The sequence below is a fragment of the Acanthochromis polyacanthus genome, chromosome 6 (assembly GCF_021347895.1).
Source record: "Acanthochromis polyacanthus isolate Apoly-LR-REF ecotype Palm Island chromosome 6, KAUST_Apoly_ChrSc, whole genome shotgun sequence".
NCBI classification, from domain to species: domain Eukaryota; kingdom Metazoa; phylum Chordata; class Actinopteri; family Pomacentridae; genus Acanthochromis; species Acanthochromis polyacanthus.
Genome location: NC_067118.1, coordinates 11,792,396 through 11,817,034, shown reverse-complemented (window position 1 = coordinate 11,817,034; position 24,639 = coordinate 11,792,396). Strand labels below are relative to the sequence as shown.

Genomic DNA, 24,639 nt, shown 5'->3' with positions numbered 1-24,639 from the left:
CAATTCAAAAGTAATGGCTGTTTTTGATTATTTAATTTTCAATAAATTTTTATTTATTGTTACTTTTGTGAGTTTCAAGTGATTTCAGTGAGAATTGTGGGTTTTTCCTTCTTTAACTGAGGGGTACCAACAATTTTGTCCACGTGTGTATATATATATATATATGTGTGTGTGTGTGTGTGTGTGTGTGTGTGTGTGTGTGTGTGTGTGTATATATATATATATATGTATATTATATATTATTACAGAAGCTTCCTCCAGAAAAGACTTCAATCTTATGAAGTTTCATATGAGTACTTTGAGGCCAATGAAGGGAAAAACATTTCAGACAGTATTGGATCAATTGTTAAATGTGCCTTTCAGCAAGGAAGAACAAAATGCAATGAGGGTGTGAGTGGTGCATCTGGTATTGTGGAAATCATAAAAGATTTTGCATAAATGATTCCATTTTCAGATTCCTGAGAAAATTTGACCCGAGACTGATATATTTTGGGTCCATGAAACAGAAATTGTTTTTTTGTCCGAAATGTCACTAAAATCTAACTAGAACCTCGAACCTTGTCATATGGAGTTCACTGCATAGTAGAGGAGTTTAAAGTAAATATGGAACATGTACACACAGCAGAGATAATAAGTGCTCTTTTTAATGTGCAGTGAGCTATGAACCAGTAAACACACAGACAAGACAGAGGAGATATGAAAGTAGGATAGAGTTTCACACACACATGCACACACAGTCACGAAAAAGGCTCAGTGCTTTTGTAGAAGTGGGCTAAAGAGCAGGCAGGGCTCCGCTGCTGGACGGTAGATTGTTTTATGTGGGTCAACAACAAACCCTGAAGGCAGAAGGAGGAGAGAGGGAGGGCAGGAAGATTGATGGATGGATAGAGGGAAGGAGAAATGGAGGGCAGCAGGGCTTTTGTACTGTTTAGTAATGGATACGGTGAGAATGTGCTTCTACAGTTGCACAGAACATGGAAAAAGGCTTCGGGATCACGCACTGAGACGGTTTATAGCTTCTTGGAGTCATTCTGCCAGTCATTACTGCACATTAATGTCCATTCTATTCTAATATTATGGTTAATTTTTGCTGCTAATTCAGTTCTAGATATATAGTCTGAGGAAGATTGAGCTACAGGAGTGTAGGAGCTGTAAGACTTACTGTGTTCTGTGGTGGTCTCGGTGGTTCTTCTCCAGGACTCTTTTTACCTAAACAGGCAACTCTCCAGGCCTCCTGAACCTCTGAGTTGAACACTGTGAAGACGAGCATCACCGACAGACCCTGAGTGTAGAAGAAGACAGAGTGAGCACCAGAGTCTGAGGCATTAGTTTCCGATCGTACTGTCGACTTTAGTGATACCTGAAATAGACAGAGGACATCGAATATGTAGTAGAAAGCCAGGATGCTGTTGTTTACGGCCATCAGACCACACAGCCAGGTGGAGGTGGCCACCAGCAGCAGCAGGAAGGCGTTTCGGATAGTAGCACTGCAGAGAAAGACAAAAGTGAGATATCTGCGGACCCTTATGGTAATGGTATTTATATAGCGCTTTACTATACCCAAAGCGCTATACATTATACGTCACATTCACCCATTCACCCACACATTCACACACTGATGGCGGAAGCTGCCATGCAAGGCGCCAACCACAACCCATCAGGAGCAGTTCAGTGTCTTGCTCAGGGACACCTCAACATGAGCTCTCCAGGCCAGGATCAAACTGGCAACTCTCAGGTTACAAGATGGCCTCCCACTAAGCCATGGCGCACCTTTTATATACATAAACATGTTACATCTCATATTTTACACCTAAAATTTCTTTATTTTACACCACATTAATATTTCAATTAATGTGGTGATTACTCTGATTAGTAGCAGTGCATGCTAACCAGTATTTATATCCTTTACTTAAGCTAAAGTACTAATATATTAATGTTGAATTACTACATTACAAGTAAAAGTTTTGCACATAAAAATCTATTTAAATATCAGCATCATGTGTGAATGCATCCAAATGATTTTTATTAAAAATGTGTGTCTTTAATGTTCATGTGGAAAATGTCCAGAACTCTGTAATTTTGTTATTTAATGTCAACTTTAACTGAGCAAGCGTCTGGTCAAGTCTGAGTGAAGCAGCTCCCCTGCGGAGACTCTGAGCACACGGCCCGGAATGTTGTCCAGACCTGTTGCTTTTTGCGGGTGAACCCTGGTTAGGGTCCTCTGTGTGTCTGCTGTGTTGATGGCGAAAGCTGGCCCGACAGATGAAGGAGAAGGACCAGCCCTCTCTCTAGTTGTCAGGTTCGATACTTCAAAGCATGCAAAGAAGTTGTTGAGCCTGTCTGGAATAGAAGAGTTGTTGTCATCGTCGACCCTCTGCCTAGTCTTGTAGTCCGTTTGTGCTTGGATTCCTTGCCACATCCATCTGGTGTTTCCTATGTCACAGAAGTGTCCCTGGATTTTCTCTGCTTAGGTGCATTTCGCTCCCTTGATCCGTTTTGATAGCGCAGACCTGGCTGAGTGAAGAGCAATCCTGTCTCCTGCCCTGAAGGTATCTCGGGCTGTCAGCAGTGAGCGAACCTCTGTAGTCATCCATTGTTTTTGGTTGCGACGTGCAGTGAAGGTCTTAATTACAGTGACATCCTCTGTACATTTTGTGATGTAGCTGGTCACTGCCTTAGCATACTCAACGTCATTCTGATTACCCTGGGAGGCTGCTGTCTTGAAAACCTCCCAATCAGTGTTCATAAAGCAGTGCTGAGGATGCAACCTCTGGCCAGATTCTGGTTTGTTTTTTCACTGGCCTGCTGCACTTCAGTAGGGGTTTGTAAGCAGGCGCCAGCATAGCAGAAAGATAATCAGAGTGGCAGAGGTCGGAGCAGCGGGTTGCTTTGTATGTATCAGGGAAGCTTGTATACACCAAGTCCAGCATGTTTTCTCCTTTGGTTTTAATGTCTACAAATTACTTGAACTTGGGGAGGACAGTCTTTACACTGGTATGGCTAAAATCTCCTGCAACCACTACAAAGCTGTCTGTGTTATGATTATGGTCCTGCTCCTGCCCGTTTTCTCCCCTTTTCCTTCTCTTCCCCATTATTGCCCTTTGTGTGTGTTTTGGCTTGTGTGTCTCTGTCTCCCTCTGTCTACCAGCCTTCCCTCTTGTCTCTCTCTCCCGGTCACTTGCCCTCTCGCTCTGCTAGCTGATTGCCCTCATTGGCATCAGCTGCAGTAATCAGTCAATTCCACTCACCTGTTCTCTCAGACATTTAAGCCCTCTGCTTCCCTCTGCCTTTGCCGGTTCATTGTTTGCCTTCACCGCAGCCTCTGTCCCCTGCAAGAGTTTCTACATATGGACTGCTTTGGTTTTTGGACTTTTGTGCTTTTGCACTTTCATGGATTACCCCCTCTTGGACTCTGCCTTTTGGATAACCTCAGTTTGTTTTAGGCTCCCTCGGTTATTAGTTCCTCCGTTGTTTGAGTACCTTCCCTTAGTTTTGTTATATTAAGTATTTGGTTCCTTGAGCATTAGTTTATTTGGTTTTTGCCCTGCCTCCCCAGTGCTGGTCACAGTTGTAGAGTTTTTGGAAGTTGACTGAATAAAACCCTTTTCATTATAACCATTTCACATGTCTGTTTGTGCCTGCGTTTGGGTTCTCCACCCCCCAAATCCTAACAGTCTTGTCAGTGTTTCGTCAGAAGTTCACTGATGGCATCATGCAGCCCTCCGAGTGCCTCGTTATTATTATTAGCGTTCAGAGCTATGTAAACAGTGGCTATAAGCACATTGGTGAATTCCCTCAGCAGGTAGAATGGCTGGCATTTCACAATGAGGAATTTCACCAACTGAGAGCAGTGTTTAGCGGCTAATGTGGCATTAAAACACCAGTCCTTATTAATATAGATGCACAGGCCCCCGCCTCGGTTCGTGATGTCATCCCTTCCAGCTGTATGGCCGCGTCTGGGATGTTGTTATGGACCCATGTTTCTGTGAAAGCAAAGGCACAGCAGTCTTTCCACTTTGTGGGTTTCTTTAAGCAAAAGGAGCTCGTCCAGCTTGTTGTGGAGGGAGCGGACATTGGAGAGTAGAAGCGACGGTAGTGCTGGTCTAGAGGGGTTAGCCTTTAGTCTAACATGGATCCCGGCTCTCTTCTCCCTCTTTTGATTATGTTCTCAAGTAACTATCAGTGTAGTCTCCAATAGTATTCCGTGCTGGCGAAATATGCTCAGAGACAGTTTCACCCCCCAGGCCATAAGACTTTTAAACTCCAAATAACCTGAACATTTGCGCAACCCACCTCATTTGCACTTTTTATACTTTATCTTGATTGTTGTGTGTTCTTTTTTTGCACTGTTGTTGGGAATGAGAGACGCAAGCATTTCACTGCCAGCAATTGCTTCATGTAATTTCTAGTATGTGACAATAAAACTCTTGAATCTTGAATATGTCCAAATCACAAGCTCCATTCATTGCCCTGATGTTCAGCAAAGTCTCTCAGCTATAAGTTTTTGTAGAATGAATGTGTTGGACAGGCAAGACACTCCAAAGTGTCACTCTCGCTGTCTCCTGGAGGGGCCGCAGCATCCACGCATGCTGCCATCTTGTTGGGGTCCGAGCACCAAGGGTGCGAAGACTCTATTGCGACCCATTTGTTAATTATTTTCCCATTTCTTGAAACTCAAATTTGCCCTACATATACTCAAACACATGAAACTCTGCACACAAATCAGTACTGGTAAAAAAAAAAAAGGATATTTTAGAGGAAATGCATAGATGTGAGACAAAATGGCTTCATAGGGCCACCTGGAAAATTTGTACCATCTACTACAGGCAGAATGTTTCACCTACATCTACCAAATTTGGTAGGTATATGCAGCATGCCAGGCTGAACAATAAAGTCAGCAGCACCGATATCCTAAACCTAACAGGAAGTCCGACATTTTATATTGACTGTTTGAAATTTGATGATTTTTGCTCATTTTAAAGAGCTATAAACTCAAAGGGCGTAACTCCAAATCACCTCAGATTTGGCCAGCACATACAATAGGCCTTAGTGATCAAAAGTTATCAAAATGTTCTGCAAACGTTTGAGGGCGTGGTCATGGCTGCCCCAGGAAATTTGATCCTTAGCCATAAAACAATACATACTTTTTGACACATTAGCAATGCTTGGAAAGTCACGAATATTGTCACACACGTCACAATTGGCCCAAGGAAGGGCACTGCATGTGTCATAGCACCCCTTGCAGCATTTTTAACAAATAGCCCCTGCAGCATATTTCACCTACATCCACGATATTTGGTAGCCATATGCAGCACGTCAAGGTGCACAAAAAAAGCCTCTTGGACCCATACCCTAAACCCAACAGGAAGTTTGCCATTTTGAATTAATTCAACAATTTTTGGTGATTTTTGCCATTTTCAAGAGTTGTAAACTCATATGGGGCAATTCCTAGAGACCTCAAATTTGGCCAGTATATACAACAGGACATAGTGATGAAAAGTTATCAAAATGTTCTGCAAAGTCTTGGGGCGTGGCCATGACACTCCCTGAAAACTCTTAGCCATAAAACAGTAACTACTTTTTGACACGCTAGTAATATTTGTAATACCAGTAATACACTGCATGTGCGCTGCAGCATTTTTAAAAAATTGTCTCCGCAGCCCGTTTCACCAACATTCACAATATTAGGGAGGCATATATAGCACATCAGGGTGAACAAAAAATTCAATGGGGCCCAAAACCTAAACCCAACAGAAATTCCGCCATCTTGGATTAATTGTGAGATTTCTGGTAATTTTTGGTAATTTTCAGTGGTTAACCACTCATAGGGGATAACTTCAATAGATTTCTAATTTGGACAGTATATAAAACGGGTCTTAATGAGTGACCATGGTAGCCTCCAGAATTTTGATCCATCACCATGAAACATCAACCGCTGTCTAACTACTCCCTGCATGCTTCAATCTGGCTCAAACTTTACATATTTGATAGTAGTCTTGCTTTGATCACATCCATATGCCAAAATACATTGACAGCATGTGACATTGCGCCCCCAGCAGCATTTTAATAAATAGCCCCCGCAGCAAGTTTTATCTGCATATATGAAATTTGGTATGCATATGTAGCATGTCAGAGTGAAGAAAAAAAGTCTCTTGGACCTAAACTCTAAACCCAACAGGAAGTCCACCACTTTGAATTCAATGTCACATTTTTGGTGTTTTTGTTAATTTTCAGTGATTAATTCATCACTTCAAAAGACCTGAAATTTGGACAGTATATGCCTTATTGTTGAAATTTTTTGAAAATCATACACAAAAATAGTATTGCAACATCCCACTTATTTGTTTGAACCACCAGGCCTTTAGGGGGCATAACTGTCTTAGTTATCGCTTTTCAGTTAGTCGTCACATGATGCTGCCTCAGCCAATGATAGGCTCGACAGGAAGTTCTCCCAGCTTCATTAGCGCGAAAATGCTAATTAATTTTCACCAACTGTTCCTAGCCCTTTGAGTGGCAAAATAACTAAGTAAAGATGTTGATAATATTGCTAGAATGTATATTTATAGTTGCTATGACATATTTGCAGTGTTGTGAGTGTCATTCTGTTAGTACGTTTGTAATATAATAGTGGTTTTCAGGTTTTAGGGTTGTCTTCAAGGTAGTTTAGCTTTAATTCAATTTTCTTACCTTATTACTTACCTGAATACACCAGTTACCTACAGCAATTTTATTATTTAAATTAATCTGTACTTACCTGTAATACTGATCTGTGTAATGTCACAAGTAATTTGTGTTGTATTGATCAGTGCATTTCTGTATGTCTATTTCAGTTTCACACTTCTCTGTATTAAATCCGTTTAACTACAACACTGGCCTGTTACTTGGAGGCTGTGGTACAGGGGAGAGTTTACCTGGCTGTGAATCCCAGTATAGGACAGGAGTCACACTGAGTGTAACAGTACAAAAGTCAAAGGCTGTAGCCATGGCAGCCCTCTGTACTTTGCTGCTTTGCCATGAGAGAGGAAGTGCTGTGTATAGTTTAGACTTATATACTGTATGCGTCAGTTTCGTTAGATTGGCTTCAGTATATTTTCTCCTCCTTTTTAAACACCAAGTTGAGTTTTAGTTTTTCTAAGACTTGTCTGTGCCATTTTGCCTCCTTAGAAAGCACACTGTAACTCTGGCAAATGCTCTATTTTTGCAAGTACTGTATCTACAAACTTTGAGATATAGTCCCTGAAGTTGGTCAGTTACGTCTCAACACCTTCACTTTTGTGTAACACCTCAACGTACACCACACCTCGACGTGTGTGGGTGTGCAAGGACACATTCAACGCTGCTTGCAGGTTTAATTTTAAAAAAATTTTTGGGAGGGGGGCAATTTTCATTTTATTTTGCACAATTTGTGGGCAATTTGGTAGATTTTTGTCACTATGGACAAATTTTGAGAAATATGGGTCACTTTTAATTTTCTTTGTGCTTTTTTTTAGGTAAAACAAAGTGAAAGAGTCAGTTTGATTTATGACATTAGATTATTAGGAAAAGATAAACTTTATTACAGCAGTTGGACACAGATGAAGTATGGAAGAAGCAGGACAAGAATTACAAAAACACTATAAGTGTAAAAATAAAGATATAATTATTTATAAAGAAGCATCGGTTTGTCTGCAGCATGTTAGTGCTGCTTAAGCTACTTTCAGCCACTTCATATACAGAAAAATAAGATAAATGTAGATGGCAATCTGATGATGAATGGGAGAAAACGGAGGAAAAAAATTGAGATACACAATTCTGTTTTCAGTTCTTAGTTTGTTTGTTTTTTTAAAAAAGATTCTGGTGAGCTATTGGGTCTTTGGAAAATGTATTCAAATTAAACCACATCAGAAGGTTGGAGGAAAAATAGGTAGGGGGTGAAGCTGTTCACTGCTCAGAGACATCTAAAAAAAATAGCATTATTTTTGAAAGAAAAAACAAAAAATGTTGGAAATAACTGGTTTAATCATGCAACAACATGTTGTATTTTAAATGTTTTTTATATTACCTTTGTTCAGAATCTTTATCTAAAAAGTAACTAAAGCTGTTGGATAAAAGTAGTGAAGTAGAAATATAAAGTAGTATTAAAGGTAAGCATTCAAATTAAAAACAACTGTCTCAGAATTGTATAGTTCAAATGAAAATGTGCTTTCAGTCACTAACTTACTGAGTTGCCTAATCAGTCTGCTGGCTAGTTAAGCAGCTCTTTAGCCACTATAATTCACCTTTATCTCATAACTAGATTTTGAAAGATTGCACATCATAATATTGTGATTAATACGCAAAAAACATCATCATAACTAGGAAGATGAAGACATTTAGAGATTGAGAGGACTGAAAAGAAGTAATTAAAGGTAAGTAAAGGCTTCTTTAATGATAATACTCTGGTGTCTCTCAGTCACCTGATCATTTATACATTCACCTTTGAAGCCTGAACAAGCTCAAAACATAGGAAATAAAGATTCCAAAGCAGGAAAAACCACTTGTTGCGGCAGGTACTTACATGACAGGAAGCTTCTTGGTCTCCTTCTGTGACGGGTTACATGACATCTTGGCTACGATCATGAAAATTCCTCCATTCATCTGTGTAGGATCAATGCACATGGTCAGGGTACATCTTTAATGCATTTTCAGTATTGCCATGAGCAACATGTGGGATGAGGATAAACAGATGAAACAAAATCAATATGAATAAAATCCAAAAGGGAGAAGATAAATCAATTAAAGGCTGAGATGCACAAGTCTGAGGGGGAAGTTCTGTTGATTCTGTTTAAGCTCAAACAGTAAATTAAAATAAGGGTTTAAGTTGAGCTTAAGGTTTCAAGCTGTACCAATGAGTGATACTGATTACTGACCAGACTGAGCTGTGATCATTTATTCCTGCAGTGAAGTTGTAAAGCTTAAAGTGAAGGCAATTAAAATCATGGTCCAGTCGAGTTTAAGTGAGTTTCCTCTCTGAAATTCATTTGCAACGCTGACACTTTTGACTGACGGTATGATTCTGCTAATTTTAGAAGTCAAATATTCACAAGAAGTTAAAAAAGAAATGCTGAGCTTGTCTGCATTATATCATTATATTAACTTCACTGGTCTATCACATTTACTGCTGCACTTTTCCTCTGACACTGCTACTGTAACTTATGTGCAATAATTTGTTACAACCTCATCTTTTGTATGTAGCATTCTTAAAAATTAAATTTTTTGTATATATCTTTTTTTTTTTGCAATTTTTATACTGTGTCTTCAATATATTTTTATACTGCCCTTATATCCGTCTTTTGAGCTGGAGTAACGGTGAACTTTCCCCACTGTGTGATCAATAAAGTTTATCTTATCTTCCTATCTTGAATCAGTGGTTTTTTGAAAAAGAATTAGGCTTATTCCATCTAAAACTATCAGGGTCCTTCTGCTTAACTATCTCTGATTTGCTTGAAACCTTTTCATCGTAAATTCTGGATATTTAAAATGATATAGCTGCAATTTTAGTTTGATATGTGTACTGAGGGCATGTGGATAGGAACTAATGTGATGGTGTCTATCCAGTGGGACACATTAAGAGGACGGAATCTAGTGTATTGTATGAACTGAGTGAGCAATGTCAATGAAGCTTCAGTAGAAGAGTCACCAGTGCCTTGCGACTTACTAGTCCTATCGAGCATGGTCAGACATACACTATATTGCCAAAAGTATTCATTCACCCATCCAAATAATCAGAATCAGGTGTTCTAATCACTTCCATGGCCACAGGTGTATAAAATCACACACCTAGGCATGCAGACTGCATTGACAAACATTTGTGAAAGAATGGCTCGCTCTCAGGAGCTTAGTGAATTCCAGTGTGGAACTGTGATAAGATGCCACCTGTGCAACAAATCCAGTCGTGACATTTCCTCGCTCCTAAATATTCCACAGTCAACTGTCAGCTGTATTATAAGAAAGTGGAAGTGTGTGGGAACGACAGCAACTCAGCCACCAAGTGGTCGACCACGTAAACTGACGGACCGGGATCATCCGATGCTGAGGCACATAGTACCAAAAGGTGGTCAACTTTCTGCAGAGTCAGTCGCTACAGACCTTCGATCTTCATGCGGCCTCAAGAACACCGTGCAGAGAGCTTCACATTTTTCAATTCAAATAACTTTTGATTGACATACACAGAAGTAGGTCTAGGACCTTCAGAAAGTTGAAAATCCACAGATTCATTCTGTTTTAGTTGCTTTTGGGTCTGATAAATGGTGTATTTTTATGTTTCTTTTTTTAAGAATATAAATTTCTATCTCTAAACAATTTTCTTTTCAAAAACTAGAAGTTTACAATTTAGTTATTAAAAGACAGACATTTTTTAAAAACTTAAATAACAATAATGTTTGCTTCAGTTATATTTATCTGCATTTTTCATCTGTCTACTACATTCACAGATGATTGCAAACTCAAAGTGCAATTCTAGCAATTTTATTCAACATATTAAGACTTTCTGTAAACTCAAGCACTTTCAGTGTCTTCTAAAGTGGTCAACTATGAGATGACTACACCGTTAGCCGGTAGTACAACTGTTGCAGCTAACATGAGCTCTGGTGCTAACAGCAGCATGTGTTACATTCAGGTGATACCGTCGGCTTGAAGTGCTGCAGTGATAAGAAAACTCTTTGTTGCACAATTTGCACACAACCACGCTTTTAGCCAAGATACCATCGGGAAGATTTTTAAAAGAAAACTTTCCACCCAACAAGCTCAATGTGGTCAGGTCTTCCGTTAGTGTTCAACAGACTTTCTTATGTCTACTTCATCTGTGAATGTAGTAGACAGATGAAAAATGCAGATAAATATAAATATAACTGAAGAAAACATTATTGTTGTTTAAGTTATTAAACAACAATAATGTCTGTATTTTAATAACTTAATTATAAACTTTTAGTTTCTGATTTTTTTTTTGTTTAGAGATAAAAATTTACATTCCTAAAAAAAGAAACATCAAAAATACCCCATTTGTCAGACCCTAAAACAATGAAAACAGAATGAATCTGTGAATTTTCAACTTTCTGAAGGTCCTAGACCTACTTATGTGTATGTTATGTGCCAAACAATGGAAACCCTAACTAAATCCAGGCTTTAAATCATCAAAATCACTTTTTTCTATGACACACTTTAAAATTGTATCAATTATAATCATTTATATTTAAAATTATAAACACGTATGGCTATTCCTTGATTCAACTGTCAACCAAAAGTTATTTCAATTGAAAAACTTTACTTATTGTGTCAAATATTGCTATTTGACAAAAAATGTGATAATTCACAATTAATCAATTACAAAGCCTCTAACTGATTATATTAATTTATTAATCACGTCCCACCATTAGTTCTTTGGTACAATTTCTTATACTGCTCAATCAGTTCTGAAAGTTAAATGACTTTTTTTGTGATCATGTTATATCGCACTTTAGTTTTGTATCATTGTAACATGTAGCTACATGTGGTTCAAAAGCAGCTGACTTGTGCATAATTAATATATTTGTTAATCTATGTTCAAAGATAGGACTTTTAATCACGGCTTCACTTTTTTTTTCATATTTCAACTCAACCATAATCACAGATTATTTGATCTACTTCTCCAGTATTTCAAATTCTGAATGAATGACATGATGAGAAATAACAGTGAAATTTTCAGACTTTTATTCTGAACAGTTCCTGACATATTGTGCTTAAGACAACCTCAGATTCTAATGTGCGAAAAAACATGCCCAAAGTGGGGGGTCGACTGGCAGTTTTCGTAAAACTAGTAGTATGGTGAAATAGGCTTATTTAAGTAAGAAATAAAATGAAAATAAACCTAGAACGTAATATACATATTAAGCAATATAAAAATTTGCTTCTATTACAGTTTCTGTACGACACCATTCACACTATATTTTATTTGTGTGCATACAGAATTAGCTGCCACAAGTCTCACAGTTACCAGTATGACAATGGCGATGGGACCGGCGAAGCTCCAGATGAGTTTGTCATAGATGGAGATCCAGCAAAAGTCTGGGTTCCCGTAACCCTCTGGGTCCAAACCGACTGCTAGCCCTGCAGGAAAAACACAGACAGTTGGGTCGCACAGGAAGATCTGATCTTTGATGTCCTCTGCTGTCAATCAGAGGCAGATGGCAAACAGCAAAACGGCGAGACAGGGAGGTGGTAGCATGCTGTTGTCTGAATAACAGGTCGAAGCAATAACAAGAAACAAGTAAACGGTAGCAGTCACCAGCAAAATAATCATCGTAGGTAATCGGCTTCAATCAATCAATCAATCAATCAATCAATCAATCAATCAATCAGACCTTTATTGTCATTGCACACTTTCATATACAATGAAATTTCATTTGAGCTGCCCTGCCAATGGCAGCTCGGGCTGCAGCAGTGTTGGGAGCGCGCCTGTCTTGAGGAAAAGGAAAAACAAAGACATTTGGAATCGGGGTAGCAATAGCAGAGGGTAAATGAGATGTTCATTATTACCAAAAGAAAACCTCCAAGTTGGGAAATTCAATTTGAGAAGGAACCTGAAAAAAACAAACCCGCAACAGTCAAAGCATGACATTAGACAAGGTCAGATGGGATAAGGATGAGGGGTAATGGGAGGGTGGCTCCACACAGTAGTCGGCCTCCTATGCAACTGCTGCGCCATATGGTGGCGCGCTACACACGGGATTTCCGCCACCGTGCATCGCGAGTGGGAAGCTTTGGAGGCGGCCTTGGAGGGGATGATGGGCATGTGTGTGTGAATGTGAGCTCAGTCCCCAGTTCATGAGTCCAAAGTGTGCGTGTATGCGTATAGCTAATCTCCTTCCGTCCCAGACCCCCAGGTGTCTCAGTTCGCAGGTGGAGCGCGATAACATAGCAGGTTGCCATGGAGACATCCTTGGATGGGCCAGTCCAAAAGGCAACAGGTGTCCTTGGGAAAGTGGGGAAGGTTTAGGAGAGCTATGTCTTGGCCATGAAAAACTTCCAGAGGAGTTTGTTATTGTTCCAGGGGCGCCGGAATGTTATCAGTATCCTTTTTGTTTAGGCGGGGAGAGGAGCAATTTCACCTTTCCCCTGGCTGCTCTCAACATCTTAGACTTCAGTCGCTGTGATCCGCACCTTGATGGCATCCACTTTGCGACTCAAATCAACAGTCACACCAAGCAAATTGTCCATCTTACGTTTGAGTTCATCATTCCGGTCACCAGCAGCCTTGATCCAATCGTTTGCAAGGATCAGCAGAGTTTGGATGTCGTTTTTCTCTGCGGTCCTCCTAATTTTCCAGAAGCTCAGGCCCGCAATCAAGCCAATTATCAGCAGACTTCTCATCATAAATCCGAATATATAAACATCTTCCACATCCTCTACGGATAGGGGTAAACTCCTATCCGGGCAGGTAGGCTCCCCTAAGCCTGTGCTTTTTGTCCCGACAATCTTGTCAATCGCGTTTGAGAGACCAGCTAATCAATTCCATGATCGGTGTTTCGAAGGTCCAGTGCCAAGAGATCACTCCAGTCAGACGAGACGAACAAAAATGCAGCAAGCAGAAACATGAGAGTGAGGGGAGAAGGACAGAGATAGAGACGGAGAGAGGAAAAGTGCGACCGCCTCCTACGAGAGCTCAGGGCAGAAAAAGTGATGCTACTGATTTTAAATATGCTGCTCATTAGTCAAAATAACTGAGCTAATTGAATTTTGCAAGCAGAGTTTGTTTACAGCTGCCTTCAGGTATCTGTTTTCTATTGCAAAACCAATTCTCCACATCCACAGTGGTGCCTGAGAGGTTTTCCATGTGTCTATATTCCCTCCCTCCTTGTTCAAACGCCGCTGTCAAGGTTGTGACAAGTTGTCTTTTGTCAGTAAAAAAAAAACGTTTCGAATAGAATTGCAAAAGTAAAAAAGAGGCAGGGAAAACCCTAAATTAAGACAGGCAGACAGATAAACACACCTCGGAGCCCGAGGATGGAGACGTGCTAATGTGTGTGCTGCTGGGAGACAGAGTCATTCTCGAGGCCAAGACAGTGATCATGACTGACAGAAATGGCAACAGATAGAGGAGAGCTGACAGCATGATATGAGTCATGATGGAAAGTGCAAAACATGTGTGTGTTTGTAAAGGAAGGACAGAAAAAAAAGCAGGCAGATATTACTTGCTTGCACTGTATGTCATGACAGAAACTGTTTGCATGTGTATCTCTGCAATCTCTATATTAAAATGCCACTGAAACTTGTTTAATTCAAGTGTTAGGAAGACACTTCTACTCAGCCAGACTATGTCAACCTGTGTGATTGCACATACAGTCGTGACTGTGGCAGTGGCACGACTGTACTTTACTTTATGCTGTACTTTATACTTGAAAATAATTGTGTGCACAGTTGACTTTGGGTTGTGTAGCTGCTGTGAAATAGCTCCAAGTTACTTTCCTGACTTGTTCAAGTCAATGTCAATTTGGTTTATCAGATCTTTGCTGAGCGACTCAGACTTTCCCACGGTAGTGTTTGTGTGAGTCTAATGAGTGGAGCAAATGGGCCCCAATTAAAATTGGCTCAGAGGAGTTAGCAGCTGTAGTCAATCACGAGAAGTTCAGAAGCCATGAAACAAAAAATAATTTGAATAATACAACTTTTTCCATCACCAAAACTGATAATTCAAGCTGCTGTATGTATATTTTTGACCCAACAGATTTTGTCATATTTCCAGATGACCTATAGTAAACATTGATCCATTGTCATGTATCCAACATTTAATATATCTCTGAAATCCTTACAGCATGTGTGTATTACCTGTGATGATGGCGGGGACGCCCCAGCCAATGGCGTAATAGAATCTCATAGCACCGTAGTTGATGTTGCGCTGCTCGGTCTGCATGCGGTAGATGTGGAGACCCTCGACGAACATCCAGGCAAACGTGGACATGAAGAAGTAATGCAGCAGAATGGCAACGACCGTACACAGGAACTAGAGGGGGAAGAACATTTATAGAAGAAGGAAAAAGAGGAAAGATTTAGAAGAGGAAGTTGAGGAAGGAAAAGTGTGAAGCCGCAGGAAAGTAGCACGAAAAGAGGCAAAGGAAAAAAGATGAGATTAAAAAAATATCTAATCCCTTGTAAGCTAATTATGTGACAGTTGCAATGCAGACATCTTGGCAGGTAATCAACAAGTTTTTATTACAGCAGAGCAGGTGTGAGCAGTGAAGTAATAGCTGCTCATGAGTTAATTCATGTGGCAAATGAACGCAGCTTATTGATGCATATCACAGTTCATCTCCGGGTAAAAGCACAAAATAACTGATTGGAATGTGTATGAATGTTGTAAAAGTGCTGAACTGTAGCATTAACATGCAAAATTGCTTTTTAATTATGACCTCATAGAGGAAGGTACAATAATAAAGGATACTCTCACACACTATTTACAATGGTTAAAACTGCAATTAAACATAAATAATGCTAACTTGTTTTCTAGTTTTATCAGGAATGATGAAGTCTCTGAACTCCACACAGTTTCTGGAGGTTTATTTTTAACTCCTGTCATATATTTACTCACTGTGGACTCATTTTCCCACTGCAATATGAAGTCCTGCACCTCTATGGAAACCATGACTAGAAGCAGCGATGCCTCAAACATTTCTTGTGTGCAGTATAACACATTAATGGCATAAATCATTAAAAAAAGAAAATATTATTTAGAAACTAAAACATTTTTACAAGTTCCACCAACACTGGAAACAATAGTGGCTCCATGCACTATTGATATTTTATTTTATTTATTTATTTATTTTTTTTACAGAATCTTGTTCATTCAAACAGCTTCTTTCTGCCATTTTTTGGAATCAGATATGTAAATTAAAGCGATTTCAATGTAATGTTACAGTGTAACGCTCATTCTTGATCACTTCCCCTGATGGAACTAGATGATACATACGTTCATTTGTCATCAGAAATTTGCAAATACGGTAAATTATGCTGTTTTTACAGTTTCTTGCTCTGGCAAATGGCGTCATCTTGGGGTTCAGAGTGTTTGATCATCTACAAACCTAATGTTTGAATTGTAATACATATTTTGAACCATATCATAGTTTTGTAAAGTTGTTTTGAAGATTTCAGTTTAGTCAAATGTTGATTTATTTCTCTTTATCTCTTAAAATACGCAAGAGACTGTACTGATGCAGAGGGGAAACATTGTCTTTCTTGCCATAACCATGATGCTGCCTAAATAGTAAATTCTGGTCTACCGTGGATTTCTGAGGTCAGTCCAATTCTGTGATGTAGATTGCATATAATCAAGAATGAATCCCAATGATTTCTGTAAAGGCAGGGCTACAACTTCGAAATGTTTTCTCCAGTGTGGTTTGATTTGGCATTAACGCCAAACATCCCCATGAATAATGCAGTGCAATAGCATTTAAGCTTTCTGAGAAATTACCTTCAGACTGCATTTGAGAACATCTGGAGCAGTGTGTTTGAACCTTGGAGCCTCACATCTGTTTGTTTGACTACATGAGTGATGCCATTCAAACACAAGTGGAGCTGAATTAAAGACCGATAAATTTGCTGTTTGTTTAAAGTAAGAACAGAATTTGAACTAACTTCAGAAAACAACTTGTAAATGCACAAGTTCGTGAGTTTCAATAGATGGCTGTGGGAATATGATGGTCAGTTTTATGTTAAATACATAAAATTATGACTACATGAACAGAAAATAAGCGGTAATGTGGTGTGAGTTTGAAGTTATATGCATTTTTTCTCGAATACAAGCATCAGACAAGGTAGATTACAGTTTAAAAGCAGTCCCTCATTGCCCTCAAGCCATTTATTAAATACAGAAATGCATCAAATGGAACTTTTCCACTTCAGTCTGTGTCAAAGAAACACTTTTTAAATATGACTGCCACATATTTAAGCTGTAAATTACTTGCTCAAGCTTCATGAAAAGCCTTCATCTGTGTGCTCTCTCAAGTTAAGGAAAGGAGGCATTTAAGAGTAAAAAGAAGCTCAGTGCAAAAGTCCAAACAGCAGCTGAAGATGATGCAGTCTTGACAGCAATACAGTCAGACAATGAATATCACATTCTTACACATACCAACAGAACAACACTCCCGCAATATGCAAGAGAATGTAAAAACGAACACACGCTGCGAGTGCTAACATGATCTTCCAAGCATGATGTACAAGAATTAGAAAACATGTTTAGCTAGAAGTAACTGGTTGCACTGTAAACAGGCGTACAGTCAGCTATGTGGGCGATACAGCTTAATTAATTGAATTTCACGCTGGGTGACCACGTTTGTAGTAGCCTCTCTACACGACGTGTTGCTCTTTAAACATACTTGCAGGCACACATGACTGTGGGGAGTAAAAACAGCAACACTGTGGTCAGGAGGGATGAAGAAAAGAAAGGGGAAAAAAGGTTGGAGGAAGAGGGGAAATGTAGAAAGAATTGAAAGTAACAGGAGGGCAACTGAAAGTAAATGAAGAATCATAGCACACCTGATGTACAGAGGTGCAATGGTACAAAATTAACATTTTAAAAAGTTTTGAAATTTTTTCACATAAATTTCCACTATGTTACATATTTTCCCAATCTTTTTAAATGACAGATAATAACTGGCAAAAATACAGAAAGAAAGTATTCATTTACCTGTGAACCCTAAAATAGGCCAATATTGAAAGCAATAGCCACATCATCTTTCTTAATCCTGCAAAGAAATTTCCTTCTGGTTTAATGAAGTGCTATACAATGCTATGCTATGCTGTCATACTGTCTTATCAGAAATCTGTAGTTTTATAAATAGTAATTGATTCTCTTACAGTATGATGATAAAATTACTGTTTTATTTAATTTAAATCCTCTAAAAGTAATATATATACTTATATATATTACTTCTAGAGGATTTAAATGAAATAAAACAGTAATAATATGTAGTATATATATATATATATATATATATATATATATATATATAGATAGATAGATAGATAGATAGATAGATAGAGCAAGGACATAATAAGATGATTTCGAGGGTGAGAAGAATGAATATTTTAGGATATTGCTTTGGAAAATCTCTTGGTAAGACCTTTATTGATGCACCAGGGAAAGAGGCTACAATGTGTAATGTTGCAGAGTATCGGGGTTTGCACAATCAAGCAACATCTGCAGTCAAGTACACTCCTAAATTTCCAAAAGATGGTGAAAAATTTATGAGAAATGTGTTCCTGAATCACAATATTAGGTGATGTCGGAAGAAAATACTGTATTTACCTGTTGTTCAGTCTGACTGACACCCAGCAAAAACACCAGCTCTGACAGAAACATGGCCGCCGCTGTATTGGAATGGATGCTCCTGGTGTTGGATTTAAGGCCTCGGAGGCAGGAAAGGACGAAGACGGTGAGGAGGAGGGCGAGCATGGAGACCCATAGAGAAGAATGCGTAACCAGGGCCAGAGTCTCTAGATCCCCCTCCAACTGCTGCTCATCCAGAAGAAATAAAGTGGAGAGAAGGTGTTACCAGATTTATATCATTTCTGATGGAAGGAGATGAAAAAGGAGAGGAAACGAGGGGGGAAGCTAGCAGAGGAAGAAAGTGTGCAGACACAGAGGCGACAGATGAAGACTGAGGCAAAAAAAATGAAATATCACAAGGTGAAATAAGATGAAAATAAGTTATTTTAAAACGCAGCTGCTTCAGTCTACCCTTCTGTCTGTCTGTCTGCCAGAGATGGTAAATTTCTTGGAAAGCAAGTAAATGACCTGAAGAAACAAAAGCTGCACCAGCCAGCAAGTTGTCCCAAATAAAAACATATAAATATCCACAATGTCTTCATTTTAAGTAAGACAGGAAATAAATAAAGCTGGATGACTGAAATGGTAGATCAAGCATCTATCAGAGTATCAAAAGCTTTGGGATCAATTCATCGCATCTGATGCCCGTAAACATGGCAGACAGGATTTCATTCGGTGCCTCCAACGAATGGAAATCAAATACTCGCCTTTCTCAGAGCGCCAGATTTATGATAACGAGGACACATTTCACTGAGAATAATTTTTTGCGAGGGCCTGCATAGTGGCTTGGCGGTTAGCACTTTTGCCTTGCAGCTATAAGACTTCCGGTTTGCGTTCCAGTCTTCCTGGGATCTTTCTGCACTGAGCTTGCATGTTCTCCCTGTGCATGCGCGGGTTTTCTCCAGCTTCCTCCCACAGTCCAAAAACATGCTGAGATTAATTGGTAACTCTAAATTGTCCATAGGTGTGAATGTGACTGCTCTGCATATGTAGCCCTGTCATAGACTGGTGACCTATTAGATAATAGATGGATAATTTCACACGAGCTACAGTTTGCAGAAAACTGGCCTCGTCTTGTCTTGTGATTATCAGACTTAGTATTCTGTGCAGACTCTGGAGGGGGTTTGCAGTAAGCTGTGAAAATCTGCTACAGCTGTAGCAAGGCTTCCTTTAGCTCTGCCAATGTCAGTCAGGATTTCTGTCGGTGGGATTTCACATTTTTACTCCGAACCAGATCCAGCTATTACCAGCTGAGATGAAAACAAAAGGCGAAGTGACGTGCACAGTTCAGTGATGGGAAATCTATTAGATGATGGAAAGATGATAATAAAACACTGATTTGTAATTTAGCTAACCTCTCTATGTGAACTATCCATCAGCACGCCAAAGGTTCCCAGTCTCTGGCATTGACAGCGGACATGAGATGTATTTCTGTAGACAACCATACAGTCTCTGACAGTCCAGCAGCCTCCTAACTCATGTCTGCAGGGAAACAGAAGGAAAACAAGGGTTAATAAGGACAGAACATGTTTAAAAGATTACGTATGTGCAGCTGCAAAGATGTATGTGCACATTTGTGTGTTTAAAATCAATGGGTTTTTAATGGGCTTATGTTTGCATAGAAAAGCAGTCAGAGAGCGCAGTACTCCGCCAAGGCAGCGCAGTTGACGTATCATTTCCGACGGATGAAATCTTTAATAAAAAATGACCATGCACTTAGCACAGGCATGTGCTATGCATGTGCATGTTATGTAGGGATACCGAATTGTGTGTAAATTCCTGTTATAAAGGTCTGTGGATCAGTTCATAACTTTTGGCAAGCCTTTGTTTTGCTAGTGTTAAAATAGCCGTTCCCTCTATGCTTTTATTTTGAAGATGCATTTTTTAATGTTGTGGACTTTTGGATTTTGGACTTTGTCAACATTCCAGCGGCACAGGAAATGTCCCTCTAAGAAGAGGTTTCTTGACATGTCGAAAAGTACAAAAATTCTCGCAAAGATGACAGAAAACGGTTCCACGCTGTTGTTGTCTAGCAAAGGATGTGACTGTAAAATCCCCAAAGTTCAATTTACATTTTTTATCTTCTGTTTTACTGATTGAGACATTTTTAGTTTTTTTTGTTTTGTCTAGTTTTTTTGCTGCCATATTTTCTGATTTCTTTTAGATATTTTTTTACAGTGTGAACATAAAATCGTAGGGGTGTAACGAAATGGTCAACTCACAAAACGATACGAAATACGAAACAGGGCTCACGATACAAAATATTCACGATATGAAATAAAGATTAAAGAAAATCCCCAACAGCAGGACGTTATGCAAAAATCTCATTTTCTTTATTTTCTACCTTATGCAGACATACAAAAAATAATGCTGCATCAGCATAGACGTCAGTTTAGGGGGGGACGGTGGGGACGTGTCCCCCCCACTTTTTGTCAGGGGTCATTTTTGTCTCCAACACATTCAAATTCTTCACATGTAAGCCGTTGTAAACCCAGCTATTTTCAGTAGTATAGAAAATTCCGACGCTCCTGAACGCACCATCCGCACTCGGCCGAGAGTTGCACAGACACGCAGCACACCTTCGTGAGGTTAAAAAAAACAAAAAAAACGCGCAGATGCTAAATTTGCGCCTGTGCCAAGTGGAAGCTCCGACCAGAGGCATGCAGGGGCAAAATTTCGGCCCGAGAGAATTAGTACTATAGCGGCCCACAGACCCCTCTACCTGCATGTACGGATAGCTCAACAGCTTAAGCCTCAGGCGGAGGCTTTGGTGCGGTGGTTGTGAGTTCGAGTCCAGCTTGTGGCATTTTGCCGCCGTTCTTCGACATTTTCTCAAAGTGCTGTGGTCTCCGTCCCCCCCACTTTTAAAAACAAACTGACGCCCTTGTGCATCAGTACAAAATAAATGCTCTTTAAGAAAAACAAAATTGTATTTTTTCCCCCTTATTTAGACTACATTGCAAATACAAACATAAAATCTCAATAAAAAGTGCTTTGTTGTTGTAACAATCAGGATAACTACATTCTTGAATGAAAAGGAAAACAAATAGCAGTCCTAGGAGCTGCAGTCTAGACCTATAAATGTCTGAACTGTGAACTAGTTGTACTCGCCGCAGTATACGGCGAACTGTAGCGGCATATTTTGCAAACAGTTTTTGTTTTATCTGCAATCTTCTCACTGTTCTCTCGTTGTTTACATAGGAAGCCACAACAGATTTATTTGACGAAGGAGCATCAGCTAATTCCTCAACCTCATCTTCCTCCGTTTTGAAGTGAGTGTTTTGCTACGGTAGGCAAGGAGGGTCAAAAATCATCAGTCTCAGTGGTGCGCGGTGCCCCTTCGTGTTTTTTATTTCTGGTTTTTATTTCGTGCGTCTTTGAATTTTATTTCGTCATTTTTTATTTCGCGAAATTTCGTGGCATGAAAATTCGTTACACCCCTATAAAGTAGTGATAGAGAAGGTGAGAAGAGTGAAAAAGTTAAATATGTCAGAAGAGTTTCTATTATACAAACTGCAATGTGAAGTAAATGTTTAATGTTTAATTTATTTTATCGAGAGGCAATTAAAAGAAATAACAACATGATTAATATGAATGATACAAAACATCAAATTTTATTTAAACCAGTGACTAGATGAAACTGGCTCTGGTCATCTACTTTTAATATTTTTAATGAGTGACGTGACTTCTTTTTATTTATTTTTTTTACATTTAAAAAAAAATCCGCTACCAGATTTTCTGGCCATAACATTTTAATTTCACTTAAATGTAAAAATTTGATTACTTTTATTTCATAATGTCACTTTTATTCAATTTCAAAATGTATTTCATAGCTATTTTAATATAAATAAATGTAACTATCAAGTGACTTTTATTTCATAATGTCACATTTCTTTATTTTAACTGAATTTCATTACTCGGAATACCAAGGAATGCGGTGGTATTCCGTGATGATTGGCATACATTTGTCTGTCCATCTGTCTGTCTGTCTGTTAGCAACATTACTCAAAAATGGACTAACGAATATGGATGAGGGCTGCACAGTGGAGTAGTGGTTAGCACTTTCGCCTTGCAGCAAGAAGTCCAAAAATATGCTCAGGTTAATTGATAACTCTAAATTGCCTGTAGGTGTGAATGTGAGTGTGATTGTTTGTCTGTCTGTATACGTGGCCCTGCAACAGACTGGCGACCTGTCCAGGGTGTCCCCTGCCTTCGCCCGAGTCAGCTGGGATAGGCTCCAGCACCCCCACAACCCTAGTGAGGATAAAGCGGTGTATAGAGAATGGATGGATGAATATGGATGAAATTTTCAGGGAAAGTCAGAATTGACACAAGGACCAAGTGATTAGATTTTGGCAGGGATGCGGCTTACAGTCTGGATCCACTGATTTGTTAAAGATTTCTGTATCATTGTAAGATAGTGGCACGGCGTCACTGTAAGTATGACTACAAGTGAACACTACGTCAGCTGCCTGCTGACAATTACACGATTGCAATCCTACTACAAATCCACCATTGTGGTCTTATTGGAACTTATCCGTCCGAAATGATATAAGGAACCATTGATTAATTTGTGGGGGTGCTTCTGAGTCCCACCAATTCCCACCACCGGCTATATATTTAGGTCACGCAATTCAGTATCTGTACATAACATACACATACACAACACATGCCTGTGCTTAGCGCAAGGTTATTTCTTGTTAAAGATTTCATCTATCGGAGTGAGCGTGTGATGGAGTAGATGTGTTCAGCCAATGCTCTGCTCCGTGGTCCTAACAAAAGTTTTTAAATATCCACAAATATCCGCTAACAGGCTGACAAAGTGTGATTGTTCCCTTTGTTAGCAAGTGGATGAATCGCAATGCCAAAATCTCAAGCTACCAACAAGGCAAAAGCCACCGACAGCCAAGTCACTAAAGCCTCGTCAAAGCTGACGATGGACCCATCAACTTTCCCACTAGCATGGAGAAGCCACCGGACTATGCCACGTTATGTCAAGTCATTAACGAGCGTTTTGACGCATTTCAAGCTTGCTTCCAGACACAACAACACAAACCGAACTCCAGGTCCATGCGGCTAACCAAGAACTAGCAACTAACAACTATGAAGCACGTCTGCAGGAGTTAGAAGCTAAGTGCTCAGAGCTAACTACCCAAAACAAACTACTTCCTGCCAAAGTGCTAGACCTAGAGGCTCGCTCACAGAAACTGCATGACATGGAGTATAAGGGCAACAAACTTTTGATTTTCCCAAAGTATACTAACGAGGTGATGATGCAACACTGAGCCTTTCGGGATGTGATGCAGTTACTATGTGAAGGAGGAATCAAACACACCCTGTGGTACCCGACCAGGCTGCACATTTATCAGCATGACAGAGAAGCACTGTTGATTTTCAACAATCCACAGGAGACAGCGCGGTTCATGGAAAAAAATCAACACAAGAGAAACGGAGTAGATTCACACACTCATGTCAGCTGTTCAATGTAAAGATATGTCTGTACACTAGGGAATGAGGGGGAGGACGTTTGTGTTTCCTAGTTCAATGTTTCCTTTGCTGCACCAAAATCAGAATCAGTGAATCAGGGAGGGTTGGAATGGGAAAAATATCCCATTCCAACTCTCCTCCTTGACTACAGACCTTCATGGCAGATATCTAATGGTTTCAGGTACCATAAATTCATTCCCACTAACATTTCTTAATATCTATGGCCCAAACATAGATGACCCCATTTTTTTCAGCCAAGTTTTAATGCACTCCTGGATGAAGAAAACTCAAATATTATAATTGGTGCTGATTTGAACTGCTACCTAGACCCCGATTTGGACAGATTATCCTCCCGTTCACCTCCAAATATAACATCTGTACAGGTCCTGAACAATCTTACCAAATCCAAAAATTTTCTCGACATTTGGAGGATTTAGCACCCAACCCAAAAAGACTACTCCTTCTACTTCAATGCTGACAAATCATACAGTAGGATGGATTACTTTCTGGTCGATTCTCCTCTAATCATAATATCATAACATCTTGATTTCGGACCATAGTCCCCTGACAATGTCCCCAAATCTCTCCCTCCCCAAACAAACAAAAGTCCTGGCTTTTCAACCCATCGCTGCTCTCTGACAACAAATTGACCAAGTATATTAGTAGCCAATAAAGATTTCATAGAGATCAAAGATAATGGTAAGGTGGCAGAAACCACCCTCTGGGGGACCTCAAAAGTAGTTTGTTAGTAGTTAGTTATGCAATTTCATATGAGTCTGCCGCCAAAAAAGAGTTTGATTAAATACCTAAATCCGTCTTTCTCCACTAGATTTAGG

The 24,639-nt window shown here is 39.5% G+C and overlaps 1 protein-coding gene across 1 annotated transcript in view; it reads right to left on the bottom strand.

The window, feature by feature from the left end:
* Positions 1–24,639, bottom strand: part of celsr3 (cadherin, EGF LAG seven-pass G-type receptor 3) — a 238,500-nt gene that overhangs the window by 22,106 nt on the left and 191,755 nt on the right. Inside the window, 7 exon segments of the mRNA XM_051949438.1 lie at positions 1,163–1,282; positions 1,361–1,487; positions 8,537–8,616; positions 11,990–12,102; positions 14,821–14,995; positions 18,296–18,502; positions 19,672–19,798. Of these exon segments, the coding sequence (XP_051805398.1) occupies positions 1,163–1,282; positions 1,361–1,487; positions 8,537–8,616; positions 11,990–12,102; positions 14,821–14,995; positions 18,296–18,502; positions 19,672–19,798 (949 nt within the window).